The sequence below is a fragment of the Phascolarctos cinereus genome, unplaced genomic scaffold (genome assembly GCF_003287225.1).
Source record: "Phascolarctos cinereus isolate Bilbo 61053 unplaced genomic scaffold, phaCin_HiC Scaffold_2;HRSCAF=192, whole genome shotgun sequence".
NCBI classification, from domain to species: domain Eukaryota; kingdom Metazoa; phylum Chordata; class Mammalia; order Diprotodontia; family Phascolarctidae; genus Phascolarctos; species Phascolarctos cinereus.
Window position 1 is genome coordinate 175219909 of NW_027555625.1, and position 15201 is coordinate 175235109.

The 15201-nt window shown below is 38.2% G+C and overlaps 1 protein-coding gene and 1 pseudogene across 2 annotated transcripts in view; one reads left to right on the forward strand and one right to left on the reverse strand.

Moving 5' to 3' along the window:
* GPCPD1 (glycerophosphocholine phosphodiesterase 1) overlaps positions 1-15201 on the forward strand; it is a 188837-nt gene that overhangs the window by 90162 nt on the left and 83474 nt on the right. The window contains exons 21-23 of one of the 2 annotated variants that reach the window (XR_002324264.2): positions 9504-9586; positions 10247-10558; positions 13056-13150. Coding sequence is in view for 1 of the 2 variants with exons in the window: in XM_020985406.2 (XP_020841065.1) it covers positions 9504-9586; positions 10247-10253 (90 nt within the window). In the remaining variant the exon portion in view is untranslated. Of the gene's footprint in view, positions 1-9503; positions 9587-10246; positions 12796-13055; positions 13151-15201 lie in introns of those variants that run through there. The other variant, XM_020985406.2, reaches the window with a different exon arrangement.
* On the reverse strand, positions 6164-7577 carry LOC110207688 (malate dehydrogenase, mitochondrial pseudogene; annotated as a pseudogene).

Sequence of the window (15201 nt, forward strand, 5' to 3'; positions counted from 1 at the left end):
GAGGTCTATCATATCTAACTTTTAAAAAATTCTATTCATCTACTTCACTTTTTTCTAATCTATTTTATGGTTAGATTTATCTAGTTCTGAGAGGAGAAAGTTTTACTGTTTATTTCCTCCTGTAACTCATTTAACTTTTCCTTTAAGCATTTGGATGTTCTGCCATTTGGTACATATATATGTTTAGTAATGGTATTACTTCATTGTCTTTGGTCCCTTTTAGTGAAATGTTATTTCCATGATTGTCTCTTTTAATTGGGTCTGCTTTTTACTTTTGCTTTGTCTGAGATCATAATTGGTACTCCTGCCTTTTTTTTTTTTTACCCCAAGCCCCCTTCTCTCATCCCTTCTCCTGCTTTCCTGTTGGGTAAGATATATTTCTATGCCCAACTGAATGTGTATATATATTTTTCACTCTTTGAACCAATTCAGAGGAGAGCAAGATTCAAGCATTACCTGCCACACATCCCCATTTCCCCTTCTACTTTAAAAGCTCTTCCTTGTGCACCAAATTTTTGTGAGATAATTTTCTCCATTCTCCTGCTCCTTTCCCTCTTTTCCCAGTATATCCTCCTTTCTTACACCTTCATTTTTTTTTAGATCATCCCAACATAACTGACTCACACTAGTGGCCTCTGTGTAGATTCCAAATTGCCCTAATGATAAAGTTCTTAAGAGTTATTTATATCATTTTCTTATATAGGGATATAAATAGTTTAACCTTTTTAAGTTCCTTATGATTTCTCTTTCATGTTTACCTTTTTATGTTTTCCTTGAGTCTTGTGTTTGAATGTAAAATTTTTTATTCAGCTATTCTTTCATGCAATTCTAGGAATACTTGAAATTTCTCTCCTTCATTAAATACCTATTTTTTCTCCCTGAAGGATTATACTGTTTTGTTTAGCATTTTTTTGTACCTCTTTCAACATGCTGTTCATTCTCTTTTCTTAATTTTGTTGCATCACCCTCATTTTCCTCTATAATTATTATCTCTTTCTTTAATGCTTTCAGAAATTTTTCTTGGACTTGGTTCTAATTGACATTTTTTCCTTGAGGCTTGGCTTGTAGCTGTTTTCACTTTATTGTCTTCTGAGTTAGTCTTGTTCTTTGCAATCATAGTAGCTTTTAATGGTCAAGTATTTTTGTTGTTGTTTGCTCATTTTTCTAGCCTATTTCTTGACTTTGAACTTTATATTAAAGTTGGGCTTAGCTCACCTTGGGGTTCCAAGCTTCAGACTTTTTTTGTGCTTCTGTTTTTTGAGCCAGTTTTGGGAGTCTGCAAGTTTTTGGTGATTCCAAAGTGGTATGATCCAGGAAGAAGTGCAGTCATTGCTCTCCTGCTCTGGACTCTTTACCCAAGAAGGGCCCATGATCTCCTGTGGCCACAGCACTAGTGTTCCTCTTGACCCCCAATCTGAACCCATGTCCCCTGTTCTCTTGCAGCCACAAATGTTAGTGCTCCTCTCTCTACTTTGGAACTACAAGCAGGGCCCCTGCTCTTTTGTGATTGATGACAAGCACTACTCTCCGCCCTAGAACTGTAGCCCAGATCTTCATATGGGTAATAGACTTGCCAATCAGCACTAGCTGTACCCAGTGCTAGCAAAGGGTACTCTGTAATCTCTTTCTAACTAATTGTCCAACCCCCTTCCTGTCTCTGGGCTGAGAGCTCCTGCTCCTTCTGCTGCGGTTGTAGCTGCCTCCAAGGTCCACTGCAGTGTGTGCTGTGCTCTGGACTGAACCCCCTTCCCCCTGTGTCATGGACCTTTTTGATTGACCTTTTAAGTCGTCTTATGTTGGGAAAATGCCAAAATTTGATTAATAGCATTATTTTAAAGTTGTTTGGAGGGCAATGTTGGGAGAGTTCAGCTGAGTTGCTATCTGTACTCCACCATTTTGGCTCCCAGGGTCAATGTCATCTTTTCTAAAATTACTCATATTTTTGTTATACCTGGAGCTCAACCTACTCCAGTCACCAGTATGCTCACTCACATTTTACTTAGGTTAATTTTGTATTTTGTTCTCCTTGAAGTTCTATTCCATTGTTGCATGGAGCTGTTGAAAGAGTATTAGCTCGGGAGTCAGAGGAGAGGAGCTCAAATCCCAGCTCTGCCACTTAATGTAATAATTGATTTGATTAAATATCTGTGTGAACTTGAGCAAGTCACTTCACTTCTTTCAGCCTGTTTTCTCATCTGCAAAAGAAGGAATTGTACCAGATGATCCCTAAGGTGCCTTCTAAAGTCTATATTAATGATCTGAGGAACTGAAAGTACAGTGATCAAAATCACAGAGGTTCTAGTCTTTTACCCAAGCTCCAGTCTCATATGACTAACTTATATGACATTTCAAACTGCGTGACTAAGGTAGGCATCATAAACTCAAATGCCTAAAAAATAAAAATCCTCATTATCTTTCCCCTGCTGTAACTCTCCCAGCTTTCTAAATTCCCTGTTTCTATTACTGACTCCATTATCCTTAGTCACACAAATATGCCCTTAGGAAACAACCCTCAGCTCTTCCCTATTCCTGAACCCCTAGTTGACAGTTACAAATCTTGTTATTATCTGTTTGCTTCTCTACATTCACATAGCTAATACACTAATTCAGGCCTTCATCAATATTTTTCTGTGCTATTTCACTTATTTTCTAATTAGTTTCCTTGCATCAAATCTCTCTTTCCTTCATTCCATCCTCTGCACCGATGCTAAAGTGATATTCTTAAAGCACAAGTCAGACTGTGCTACTCCTTGGGCTACAGAGCCCAAGGATCTGCCTGTAGATTAAAATAAAAAGTCCTCTATTTGGCATTCAAAGCCTTCTAGAATCTGACACCATCCTTCCTTTCCAGGTTTCTTATATGTTATTCTCCTCCATGTGCTCTACATTGTAGCCAAACTAGCCTACTTGCTGTTCCCCATATGTGGCATTCCATCTATCATCTCCTTGCCTTTGCATAGGCGGACCCCCGTGTCTGGTATACACTTCTTCCTCACCTCCATCTCTTTGAACCTGTTATTGTTAATTGAACAAATATTTTCTAAAACCTTATTATATGCAGGGCACTATACTATGTGCTGGGGGTTTAAAGAAAAAAAAAAGGAAGCAGTCCCTGCCCTCAAGGAGCTTATATTCTATTGTGGGGATAAACTAAAGATACCTACACAGAAAAATAAACAAAAGATAATTTGAAGAGAGTGAGAGCATTAATTACTAGAGAGAAGGATAAGGAAAAGTTTCATGTAAGAGTTGCACCCAAACTGATCATTAAAATAAACTAGGGATTCTAAGAGGTAGAATCGAAGTTAGAGTAAGTTCAAGGCTTGGGTATAAGCCTGTATGAAGGCATAGAGGTGTAATCTCAAGTTATAATGAGTGAAGGGGAGTTAAAGAACATAAGTCTGAAAGTTTCCTTGGTCTAACCAAGGAAAATAAACAAAAGAAACCCCTCCATTTTATAAAATCATAGCTTATTTTTTAAAAGATAATTTTTGTTCATATTTTCTGTTTCTTACATTACTATAACATCTCATGTATTCCTCTCCTTCCTTTACTGTGAGAGCCAATCACCATGACAAATAGTGTTTTTGCTTTGTTTTGTTTTTTTAGAGAGGGGAAAAATTAACATAACTGATCGACACATTGAGAATGTGCAATGTGTAAAACTTGTGGCTCTTCTGCCTCTACCATGAGGTAGATTGGGGATGTTGGCTCATATCTCTTCACTTGAGTACTGCTTGATCTTTATAATTTTTTTACTTTTGATTTTTTTTGGTGTGTCAATCTCCATGTCATTTACATTGTTTTAGTTACTGTATATATTGTTTTCTTGGCTCTGTTTACTTCATCAGTTCATATAGATCTTTTCATGCTTCTCTATATTCATCACACACATCATTTCTTACAGTGCAGTAGTATTCCATTACATTAACATACTACAATTTGTTTAGCCATTCCCTAATCAATGGGCTTCTACCTTGTTTCCAATTTTTAGCTATCACAAAAAGTGCTGCTATAATATAAATATTTTGGAATATATGAAGACTTCTTTCTCATCAGTTGCTTCCTTAGGGTATAAGCCCAGTAAGACAGTCTTAAGTTCAAAAGGTATGGACATTTTAGTCACTTTATTTACATAATACCAAATTGCTTTTGAAAATGATTGTACCATTTCATACTTCCACCAACAATGTATTAATGTGCCTATCTTCCCACAAATCCTCCAACCCTGACTGTTGCCATTTTTTTGGGTTATTTTTGCCAATTTGCAGGATGTGACATGAAACCTCACAGTTGTTTTGATTTGCCTTTCTCTTTTTTATTAGTGATTTGGAGTATATTTTCATGTGTTTGTGAATTTGCAGTTATTTTGAGAATTCTTTGTTCACATCCTTTGACCATTTATCTATCGGCATGGTCATAGCTTGTGTTTTAATTCATTCCAAGAGAAAGAGGTCTTTATGGATTGGAAAGTGCACTGGATCTAGAGTCAAAAGACCTGTTAATCCTTCCTTTGAAGCTAAATTCCCTATGGGATTTTGGAAAAGTCACCTGTCTTCTCAATTTTCTGAACTTTAAATTAGAGAGGGGTAGGAATGAAGTCCTTTTCAAGTTTCATTCATGATCCTATGACACCTTGGTAATACTCAACTGATGTTTTTCAAGGTCAGGACATTTGTGTTGGCAAAACCCTAATAATTTGCTTTTGTCTTCCCTTTGAGAGTAGTAACAGACTCCTCTAATTGCAAGTCCTTGGTTCTTTTGATCTAATGCTATGGTTCATAATAATAAGTATGACTAATACTAATAAAAGCCATTTGCATAGCATTTCATACTTTTCAAAGCATTTTCACATTCATTTTCTCATACATAAACCTAACAGAGAAGATGTGATTCACATGTGATAGATGTAGAAACTAAGGATCAGAAAGGCTAAGTGACTGATCACATGACTAGTTGGTGAAAGAGACAAGATGATAATCTAGTTCCAAAGATCAAAGTGGATGTGTTGAAGGTTTATTAATGTGAAGACATAATAATTCCTCAAGTTAAGTGAATAATTTAAAAATTCACAAAAAAGTTTCTGTTAGATTTCCAAAAGGAAACTAGGGGATTTAGCATTATATTTAGACTGCCCATCTCCCTGCCTCCTTGCCTCCCACATCTTTCCTCACATTCAGTGTTCCTTATATTAAAGATCACACCAGAAGGAGTGATTAGAAAGAATGCCAGAAGAACCCAGAAGGCAAAAGGAAACAGTTTTGTTGGATATTTTGGATGTGGGAGGGGTAGGAGGACTGAGAAGTCATCTGCTTATTTTAAAATGAACAAGTACTAGCTAATTTTTAAAAAATACATTTAAATTGATGTATCCTGTTTTTTTGTAAATCACTGTATTTTCCTCCAGTATCCTTCTTTCTAACCCTCTCAGTGAGCCATCTATAAAACGAAGCAGATAATACAGTACTGTGTCTTTTCCGTCATTTTAGCTTTATTTTAGGGCAGCCTTATTTCAACCACCTGTCTTCTCTTCACTCTCACACCAAAACCCTCCCATTTATTAGTCCTCTCTCTAATTTTGGAGATTTACTTAATTATTATTACTTATTATTATTTTCTTTCTTTCTTTCTTTCTTTCTTGTTTTTATCTAGTTATTTAATTCTTCCCCTCTTTTCTTCCTTTTCAGTTGAGTACTGAAGTAAATGTTCTTATTCATTTCCTCTGCTTGTACTTGTTTTGCTTGTTAGTTTTTTAAACTTCATTTTCTGTACCTTTTTCTTAAAAAAAAGGATATAACTCTCTCATTCTCTTTACTATTTATATTCCCTTTCTGTCTATTCTAGACTTTTTTATTCACTTATTTAGTCCTTGTTTAGTCTCTGTATTCTTTGTGGAATGAAAACATCTACAGTATCTATTCTTAGTTCCTTTTTCTAAATAGTTTCTATATTATTGTCCTGTGGTACTTTTGCCCTAGGCCCACTTTTTCTTATTTTTATGACTTATTCTTAGTAATAATTTCCTGTAGGTGGTAGGGAGGATATTGTCACATAGTGGGAATTTTCCTATGTTTCAGATTGTACAGTTCAATATTGACTGTTGTCTTCCCATGGTCACTTTTTCCCATTTTGTCGAAATCTCTTCCCTATCTCTATGCCTTCCCATTCTTTAGTCACCTACAGAGCTATGATTTCCTGTCTCTTGGGGCAAAATTAAAGGTGTCTCAACACCAAATTCCTGAATATTACACTCATTGTAATTAACTCTCTTCTCTCCTGGGATTGCACATCAATGGTACTTCCACCACTGAGACAACATTTCTCCCTTCTTTCTCCATTTTTCAGTTTCTCTCACTTATTCTCCTGTGGACTCTTTTCTTGAGAGACTATAGAAGTTATTTTCCATCCTTTGTTAGCCTTTAACTTGATTGGAGTACAACATATATTTTGCTCTATCTTCTTCTTCAACCCGATTCATTTATGCACCTTCCCATTCTGTAATTTAATACAGCAAAAATTAATGTTATTGCTTTTTGTTTCTCTTATTTGTGGTTTTCTTTCATTTCTGTGTATTTGCATTCTTAATCAGTTATCCTCTCTTTTTTTAATTTTGTTTTGTTTTTGGTGAGATTTGCTAATATGGATTCAAGTGTTTCCATTTTGCCAATTATTTTTGTTGTGCAGGTAATAAATTCTGTTTTCAAATGTCTTGTTTTCCTTTAAAAAGAAATAGATGACCATTTTATTGCTATATCAAAATACCAGTTGACAATTTGATTGGGTGATAATATGCTAATATAATCAATCTCCTCAAAGATGATGCACTACATCTAAAATATTTTTCAAGTGAAATAATAAATGAATAATAAATAAAAACATAATACATTTACTTAATAAATTGAGGAAATAGATTCCTTTTCTCACATTATAGTTTTTTTCACTTCATGTTCTTCACAAAATCCTTTTCTTTCTTGATGGAAACCTTCACCTTGAGAATGGCCTCAGTGACCATCTTCTCTTCAAAAAGGGAGATCTTGCCAGTGTCTAGATTATTTTTGATGCCTTTTTTTCCCAAACAGCAAGGGTATGGAAAAATAGGAGCACTCTGTTTCTTCTGATCTGACAAAGGAACATTCCATGACTCCCTCCTTTCTGTTTATTACAACACAATAGAGAAGACAAATCTGTCACTTGGCATAGGCCATTGATAGGTTGTAGAACCTGCTCCAGCTTTAGCTTTGACAACCTTTCTTCCAACCTCTTGGATCTTTCCTATCAGGGTTTTCAGCTGATCCTTGGGAAATTCGACTTTAGGTATGCACTGAGAGATCAGAAGGATTATACTCTTCCTTGCAACAAAAAGTATTTATTCTGATAATATCCAGTGTTGTTACAGCAAAGATTTTGTTGGAGTTCTACACACCTTGTTTCTTGAAAACTTTAGATATCACTGGGATGATAGAGTTAACTAGGTTTACAATAATACAGATCATGCCTTCTCGATTTTGCTTGGTATAGGCAGCAGTCAGAATAGCAATGCTTGTAGCTTTGTTGTTGAAAAGGTTATCAAGGGTCATTCCTGTCTTTCTGGGGACTTCTATAGGAATCAGGTTGGTGTTACAGACTTTCAAACAATCTGGCAGCTTGTCTGGTCCTATGTAACCTTTCACAGTCACTCTGCTGTCAATGTGGCTGAGATTAGCTGCTACATTAAGGGTATGAGCAATGTCTTAAAGTGTTAGATGGCTCACTAAAGGCAGTTCTTCAGAAATGAAAGGGGTTATCCAATTTCTCCAGAAGCAGCTAGCAAAGATACTTCAGCATTATTCTGTTCCAAGGTGCTAAGGCTAAAGTGGGGGCAAAGGATGACAACATCATGGGGCAGAGAGAGGACATGGGGGTCCAGTGCAGGCAGGAGAGTAGCCTTTGACTCCCTCTCATTTCCTTTTTAAAATTTAAACCATTCAGGAACATCCTATGTGGTTCTATGCTCTCTTGAGGATCCACAGAATCCTTTGCCTTATCATATATGGAGATTCATTTTCCTTTGTCTTTCCATATTTGTTCATGGATGTCTAGACTCTTTTACTCGGCCTACAAGCCATATTTACTTCTATCATTTTAATATCTTCACTGCTGGTTTATCTGCTTAAGCTCAAGGTCTCTAGTTGAGTTTTCTTCCTCCTGAGATCTTTGGCAATTTCTCTTTTTTTCTTCTTCTTATAGTCTATCATTTACTTTATGATTCCTCCTTTGGGTCTGATTTCTCTAGGAGCTGGACCTCAAAACCATCTCAGCCTCCTTCCATGCTGGGCAATTCACATAGTTCACCAGTGTCAGGCTCTGCCTCCAAGTGACTTCTAGGGGGAAAAATTTGGCTCCAACTGGATGCTAGACTCTCCCTTAGGCTTAGTGGTACCAGACAGCACACTTGTGTCCTATTCCATTCCTTCTTTACCTCAGTTCTCTGGCTAAGCTATGTTGTGGCACAAAATACTGCCACAGCTTGAGCAAACTTCTGTCTTTTGGATTTCTGTGGCACTGGGGAGGTGGGAGATATGTAGAGTTGAATTCTGTATTAGTGTACCTCTGCTACAGGAGCGTGGTAGTGGGGGAAGGGGTGGTGAGTTAAAATAGTAGGGGTTAGTTAGTTTTCTCTGCTATCAGTTCATTGAATTGTTACCTCATTTGGGTTCTTGGTGTTCTAACCTTGAATACAGCTAAAATTGCTTTATCTCTTATGCATAATTTCTATTTTTAGAGGTTTGAGAGATCATGAGATTCTCCATCTTATTAGTCATCTGACCTGAAAGTTGGTGATTTGTTTTTAAAAACTGAACAGATTTTTATTGTTAGTTTTATTTCCTTAAAGTGAGTGTTCACTGTTGTTTTTAATGGAAGACACTTGAAAGAAATGAGAAAATGCCTTTGTCACCCATTTGAGGGGTATCTTATTCATTTGGGAATGATTATTTCTTCTGGAGATGGTGATGGGAAAGCAACCAAGAAACACAAAGGGAATAATCCTATGAAATACTGTTTATCCACAGAAGGGCATCAAGCCTGTTTCTGTCCTGGGGGAAGGAAGGCTTAATGGGTGGTAATTCAAACACTCTTTGGACCTCACTGAGTTAGTAGTCTTCCTGCTTGCCTTATGCACCCAAAACAAATGTTCCTTATACTATTATCAAGGGGAATATCAGGCTTGGATTTGAAGTAACAAAACAAAAGCAAACAAAAATGAAATCTGCACTAACCTTGCAGGTTATCTCTGAAATGAAGGGAGCCATGGCCAACCAAGTAGAAGCCATCAAAATGATCACAATGAAAGATACAATGAGATCGAGGTTGACAGGGCAGGCAATACCTTCAGTTTATATTGACTAGCTAGAGAAGGAAAAAGATTAGGTAGTAATACTATAAAGTAAACTTTTCTGTATGCAAAAGATAAAAATGCCAACACAATAACAAAATACTTTGATGATTTTTTTGTTTGTGTGTAGGGGCTGGAGAGCAGAGACAAGCAACTTTCTTCAGATACCTCATCTCTGAAAACAGCCAATTTAGAAGATGGTGGAACTTTTAAGTATGATTGTTAAACTATACTACTGTACTAGTTGGAATGAGATCTCCCAAACTGCTTAAGAGTAAAACGAACTTAGTTAATATTTGTGTGTGTGTGTGTGTGTGTGTGCACGTGCACATAGGCTTTGAGTGCTAGGATATTTCAATAGTGCTGGGTAAATAGAGATTAATTTTATTATCTAAAAAAGACAAATGGTAAAATCAGAAAAATTCCCAGAGAGAGTTTGTGAAATCTTCTCAGATGACCATTATATAATTGATCTTGGCTTGGCCATGGACTGTGCGCTGGGAAGCTGCCTTCAGGCCAGCAGTTTACACTCCAAGGGATTCAGTTGTTCTTTGGTAGCTTGACCTTGGAGAATAAGGAAGCTAGCAGAAAGAAGGCAGAAATAAAACCGGTGGAATGTCAGAAAAAGCAATTGGAGGTAGAGAGATAACCTGTAGAGATTAGGAGCCAGTGTTGAGAGATAAGTCATGAAAGCTTGCTGGAGGCCTTGAAATGATTCTGTGAAGCAGTGGCTGCAGGAAGAGTAGAAGAACCAGGAATCCATAACTCTGATGCAGTGAGATTTTTCCAGAGTCAGGACTAAGACATTAATCCCCTGTACTGGTCTCTTTTCTAGTTAGCTTGTTTATTCTTTATTTGTTCCTTTTCATTTAGATCGTAAGGCTCTGAAGAGATGAATGTGCCAGTAAAAACAAGCTCAACAGAGCAACATGTCAAATGAAGCCCATAAGCCCAATGGAGCAATATGCCCAACAGAGACCCTTGACAGCAAGGAGCACTCTTGGTGAAAGCAGTGAAATGATATCACTGGGTGAGAGCAGCTCAGTGACATTGCCAGAAAACAATATGAGTTCACTGGAAGATATCACAGTCTTTGAAGCATCAGAGGTGTAAGTTGCCCATCATGAGAGACTTCTATGCACGATCCTTCTCCCACTGGTGGTATATGTACCTTGTGGCTATGAGGTGTGTGGCAATATTCTATTGAAAATCTTCTTACTATGACATTTCATTAAATTTCTTTGCTTTGAACTGATTGTATTATCTGATTGACCAGGGAAAAATGTAAACACAATGATTGGGGCTTGTGGGCTAGCATCTTTTGAATGGATGTAGGCATAAAGAGTATGTTGAATGTAGGGTACATATTCTAGGGACTCACCATTTAAAAGAGGATATATATACCATAGGTGGCATTATAATTGTATAAAAAGAATTGAGATAGAAGACTAAATTCTGGCTTTAAGCAAATCTATGATGGTCATGGTACGTCTCATGCCTTCCATCTCCTGCTGAGAACAGTATGTCTCCTGAGGGAAGGTGGCAAGAGGCCAAACCAAGCATCTTCATCTACCCTAAAGGATTTCTCCCTGCTCCAAAACTGGGCCCTCATTGCTGCTAGGCAATTCTACCATACCTCCCTTATCAACTCACTATCCCACTCTCCATAACAGCTCTTTATCTCTCCTCAAACCTTCCATGATTCCTCCACTACCCACCCTCTCAGCTGAGATCCTTCCCTCGTGATTTATAGAAAAAAAAAGTTAAGAACATTCTCTGTAATCTTCTTCTATCACTCAGATGACTTTTACCACTATCCTCTTTTACCCCTCTCACGTGATGTAGTGGCCTTACTTTACTCCTTACCAAGGCTAACCCCTCTACTTATTCAAGTAATTCCATTTCATCCTCTCCTCCAACACGTTTACCCCTCTGTCTTCTCCACTCTTTCACTTATTTTCAATCTCTCCCTTTCTATTGGTTCATTCCCAACTGACTGTGAACATGCTCCTGTCTCTCCTATTCTGAAAAACAAAAAACAAAAACCTCCCTTGATCTTTCCCTCCCATTCAATTTTAATCCTACATCTCTTCTGCCCTTTGTAGACCTTGAAAAGGCCATCTACAATAGATGCCTCTACGTTCCCTCTTCTTACTCTTTTAAACCCTTTACAATTTGGCTTCTGGCTTTATCATTCCACTTAAACTGCTCTCTCCAAAGGTATCAATGGTCTCTAGGTTGCTGGATGAATGACCTTTTCTTGACTATCTCTCTCCTTGACCTCTATGCAGCCTTTAACACTGTTGATCACTCTCTTATCTCTCCTTGACATGCTTTTCTCTGGTTGATCTTATTAGCTCCCTTGAATTTAATTACCATCTCTATGCTGATGATTCTCAAATCTGCCTGTCCTACCCCAAACTCTCTACTGACTTCATCTTGCCTTTCCAACATCTCAAACTGGATGTCCAGTAGACATCTTAAACTCAACATGTCCAAAACAGAATTCATTCTTTCTCTCTACACTCTGTCCTACCTCCCTTATGACAGCAGAGGGTAACACCATTCTCCCAGCCTCTCAGATATACAGTCTAGGAGTCATCCTCAACTCCTCACTGTTTCTCACTCCTCATATATAAGCTGTTGCCAAAGCCTGTCGATTTCACCATTACATCTCCAAAATATATCTCCTTCTCTCCTCTGATACTGCCATCACTTTAGTACAGGCCCTCATCATTTCGTGCCTGGACTATTGCAATAGCTTGCTGATGGTTCTGCCTGCCTCAAGCCTCTCCCCACTCCTATACATCCTCCATTCAGCTTCCAAAGAGATTTTACTAAAGTGCAGGTCTAACCAAGTCACCCCACTCCCCAACCCCTACCCCGCACACATACTCAATAAACTCCAGTGGCTCCCTATGACATCTAGGATCAAATACAAAATGCTGTGTTTGGCATTCAAAGCTCTTCACAGTGTCACCGCTTCCTACCTTTCAGTCGCTTTATATCTTAATCCCTTTTATGCACTCTTCAATTCAGTGACACTGGCTTATTCCATGAACAAGATAATCCGTCTCTCAGCTCCTAGCATTTTTTTTGGGCTATCTCCAATGTCTGGAATGCTCTCCGTCTTTAACTCTGCCTACCAACTTCCATGGCTTCCTTTAAGTTCCAACTTAAATTTTATCTTTAAAGGAAGCTCTTTCCAACCCCTTTTAATTCTAGTGCCTTCTTTTGTTAATCATTTCCTATTATCCTGTATTTAGCATGTTTGTATATATTTGTTTGCATGTTGTCTCCCCCATTAGATTGTAAGCTCCTTGAGGGCAAGGGCTGTCTTTTGTCTCTTTTTGTATCCCAAGCACTTAGTACTGTGCCTGGCACATAAGAGGTGCCTAATAAATGCTTATTATTGAAATTGATTGATTGATTGTAATGGCCCTCGTACATTCAGCTTGAAGAACTAAGGAAGGAGAGATGAGTAGGCAGTTGGAGAGGAGAATAAAGGACCCAGTCCTCAAGTGTGTTATGTATGTATTTTATGTTCTACTTGATTCTGGTCACTTTGTATTGAGCAGTTATTTTTATTGTATTTTAGGAGTTTTAGTGATCATTTAGTTCAAAGTACTCCAGTTTCCTCATCTATAAAATGGGGATAATAATGTATTACTTGACCTCACAGGACTGTGACAAGGAAAGGACTTTCAAGGCCTTACAAGTCTGTACAGATGTGAGTCAGGTAGTTTGGTGATCTTGGGCAAGAAACAACCTTCCATGGTAAGTAAGTTACCCATGAGGTAAGTAATGCATTATTATCCCTATTTTATGGATGAGGAAACTAAGTTTGAGAGAGCTTAAATAATTTGCCAAAAAGTTACACAGCTAGTAAACATGTAGGAGTTCTTGTGTCGGAAAGGTCTATGTCATGTGCTACTTTGCAATACAGCATGAGGACTCTTAAGAGACAAACCTTGCTATGGACTAAAATTTCCTGCCTCTAATCTTATTTTCTCCTATTATACTGAACCTGCTTTTTATTTGACACTGTTTGCTAAAGCAAGACTATAGGTGAGAGAGGAACAATATTCTTCGAGTGCCTTTTGGGTTACAAACTAAGCCCCACCCTTTGCTATATAGCTCTTTCTGTAGCATTTAACCGCTTCCTTCACAGCAGACATTGCTCCTAAGAAGTCGTTTGCTTTCCTTCCAGACTGTTGCTTCCTCTGCCTTTCCATAAATGAAACTGACCACAAGTCTAATAGTCAGTCCACAAATACAATCAGCGCTGCAAGAAGCCACTCCAGTGGAAAAATCAAATCCATCTTCATCTGTGTTCCCTGTGGAAAGGCTTGTTCTTCAGGAACTAGTCTTTCTAGGTATACCCAGACAATCTTTACTTTGGGGACTCTCTGCTTTGAGTTGCGTGTTCAATAGCAGTGTATCCTGTTTGTCTTGCTAAAGTGCAGATGCTTTGTCAATACAGTGATTTTCAGACCTATTCAGCTATAGAACCCAAGACCTCAGAGACAACCTTACTCTATCACGGCAAAAGAATACTGTCCTGGGGCAGTGGAGTGCCCTTTAGCTTACTTCACTAACCCTTACCACTTACTATGTGAAGGGAGGGGTTTTTAACTTTTTTGTATCATAGACTTTTTTGGTGGCCTAGTGAAGCCTATAGACCCCTTCTCAGAATTATTGCATACATTTGCAATGGAAAGAAATGTTACATTTCAGTTAGAGGTTAGGGAAATTAAAGATGTAAATATTTTTCCCTGTACACCTTCACAGACACCCTGAAATCTATCCATGGTGCCCTGTTCTAAGGGAAAGGAATTACTGGCTGAGGTTAGGAGTTGGGATAGGGAAGAGCAAGATGTCACAGCAAGATCATGTGAGAAGACAAGAAGATAAGAATATAAAAATGAGATTTTTTTTAATTTTTGGTGAGGCAGTTGGAGTTAAGTGACTTGTCCAGGGTCACACAGCTAGTGAGTATAATATGTCTGAGGTCAGATTTGAACTCAAGTCCTCCTGACTCCAAGGCTGGAGCTCTATTTACTGTACCACCTAGCTGCCCCAAGAATGAGATCTTGAGAGAATCATTTGCATATCTCTCTCTCTCTCTCTCTCTCTCTCTCTCTCTCTCTCTCTCTCTCTCTCTCTCTCTGTCTCAGATACCTTAGGATCCAGTTCAAGCTGCTAGCAGGGACAGTGACAATGGCATAAGTCAGATTACTGCTCTCATCCTGCATAGTGAAAAGGTCAATAGATTTGGAGTTGAGACCTGGATTCACTTCTGGACTTTGTTCCTCAGTGGTTGTAGGGTCCTGAGTCAATCACTTAATCACTCTGGCTCTCCACATCTATAAAATGAATGATTAGACCAGCTGATCTCCAGGCTTCCTTAGCACTGAAAATCCTAATGTAACCTGGGGTTTGAGTCTGGTACATTTACATAATGTTCTCCTCATTGGTGGGGGGGAAAAATGATTACTCAAAGCTTCATAGGTGTTTGCTTGAGAGACAGAGATGGCAAGAGCTTGAGAGAGTTTCTTGCTTCCAGCTTGGGGAGGGGACATACAAGGTCTTGCCACCTCTATCCCTCATGTAGACATACAGCTTCTAGTAATCATTCTCTCCATTAATGAGGAACCTTATATAAATGAACTAGTCTTGAACCCCAGGTTACAGTCAGAAAAAAAAATACAGGCCTGTGATTTCATTAGTGTGGAGAACTCCCATAGTGTAAGCTCCCTCTGTAGGCAACTGCTGGGGACCTCTCTGTCACTTATAGTCTTAAAGAGTTGCTTCCAGCATTGAAAAGA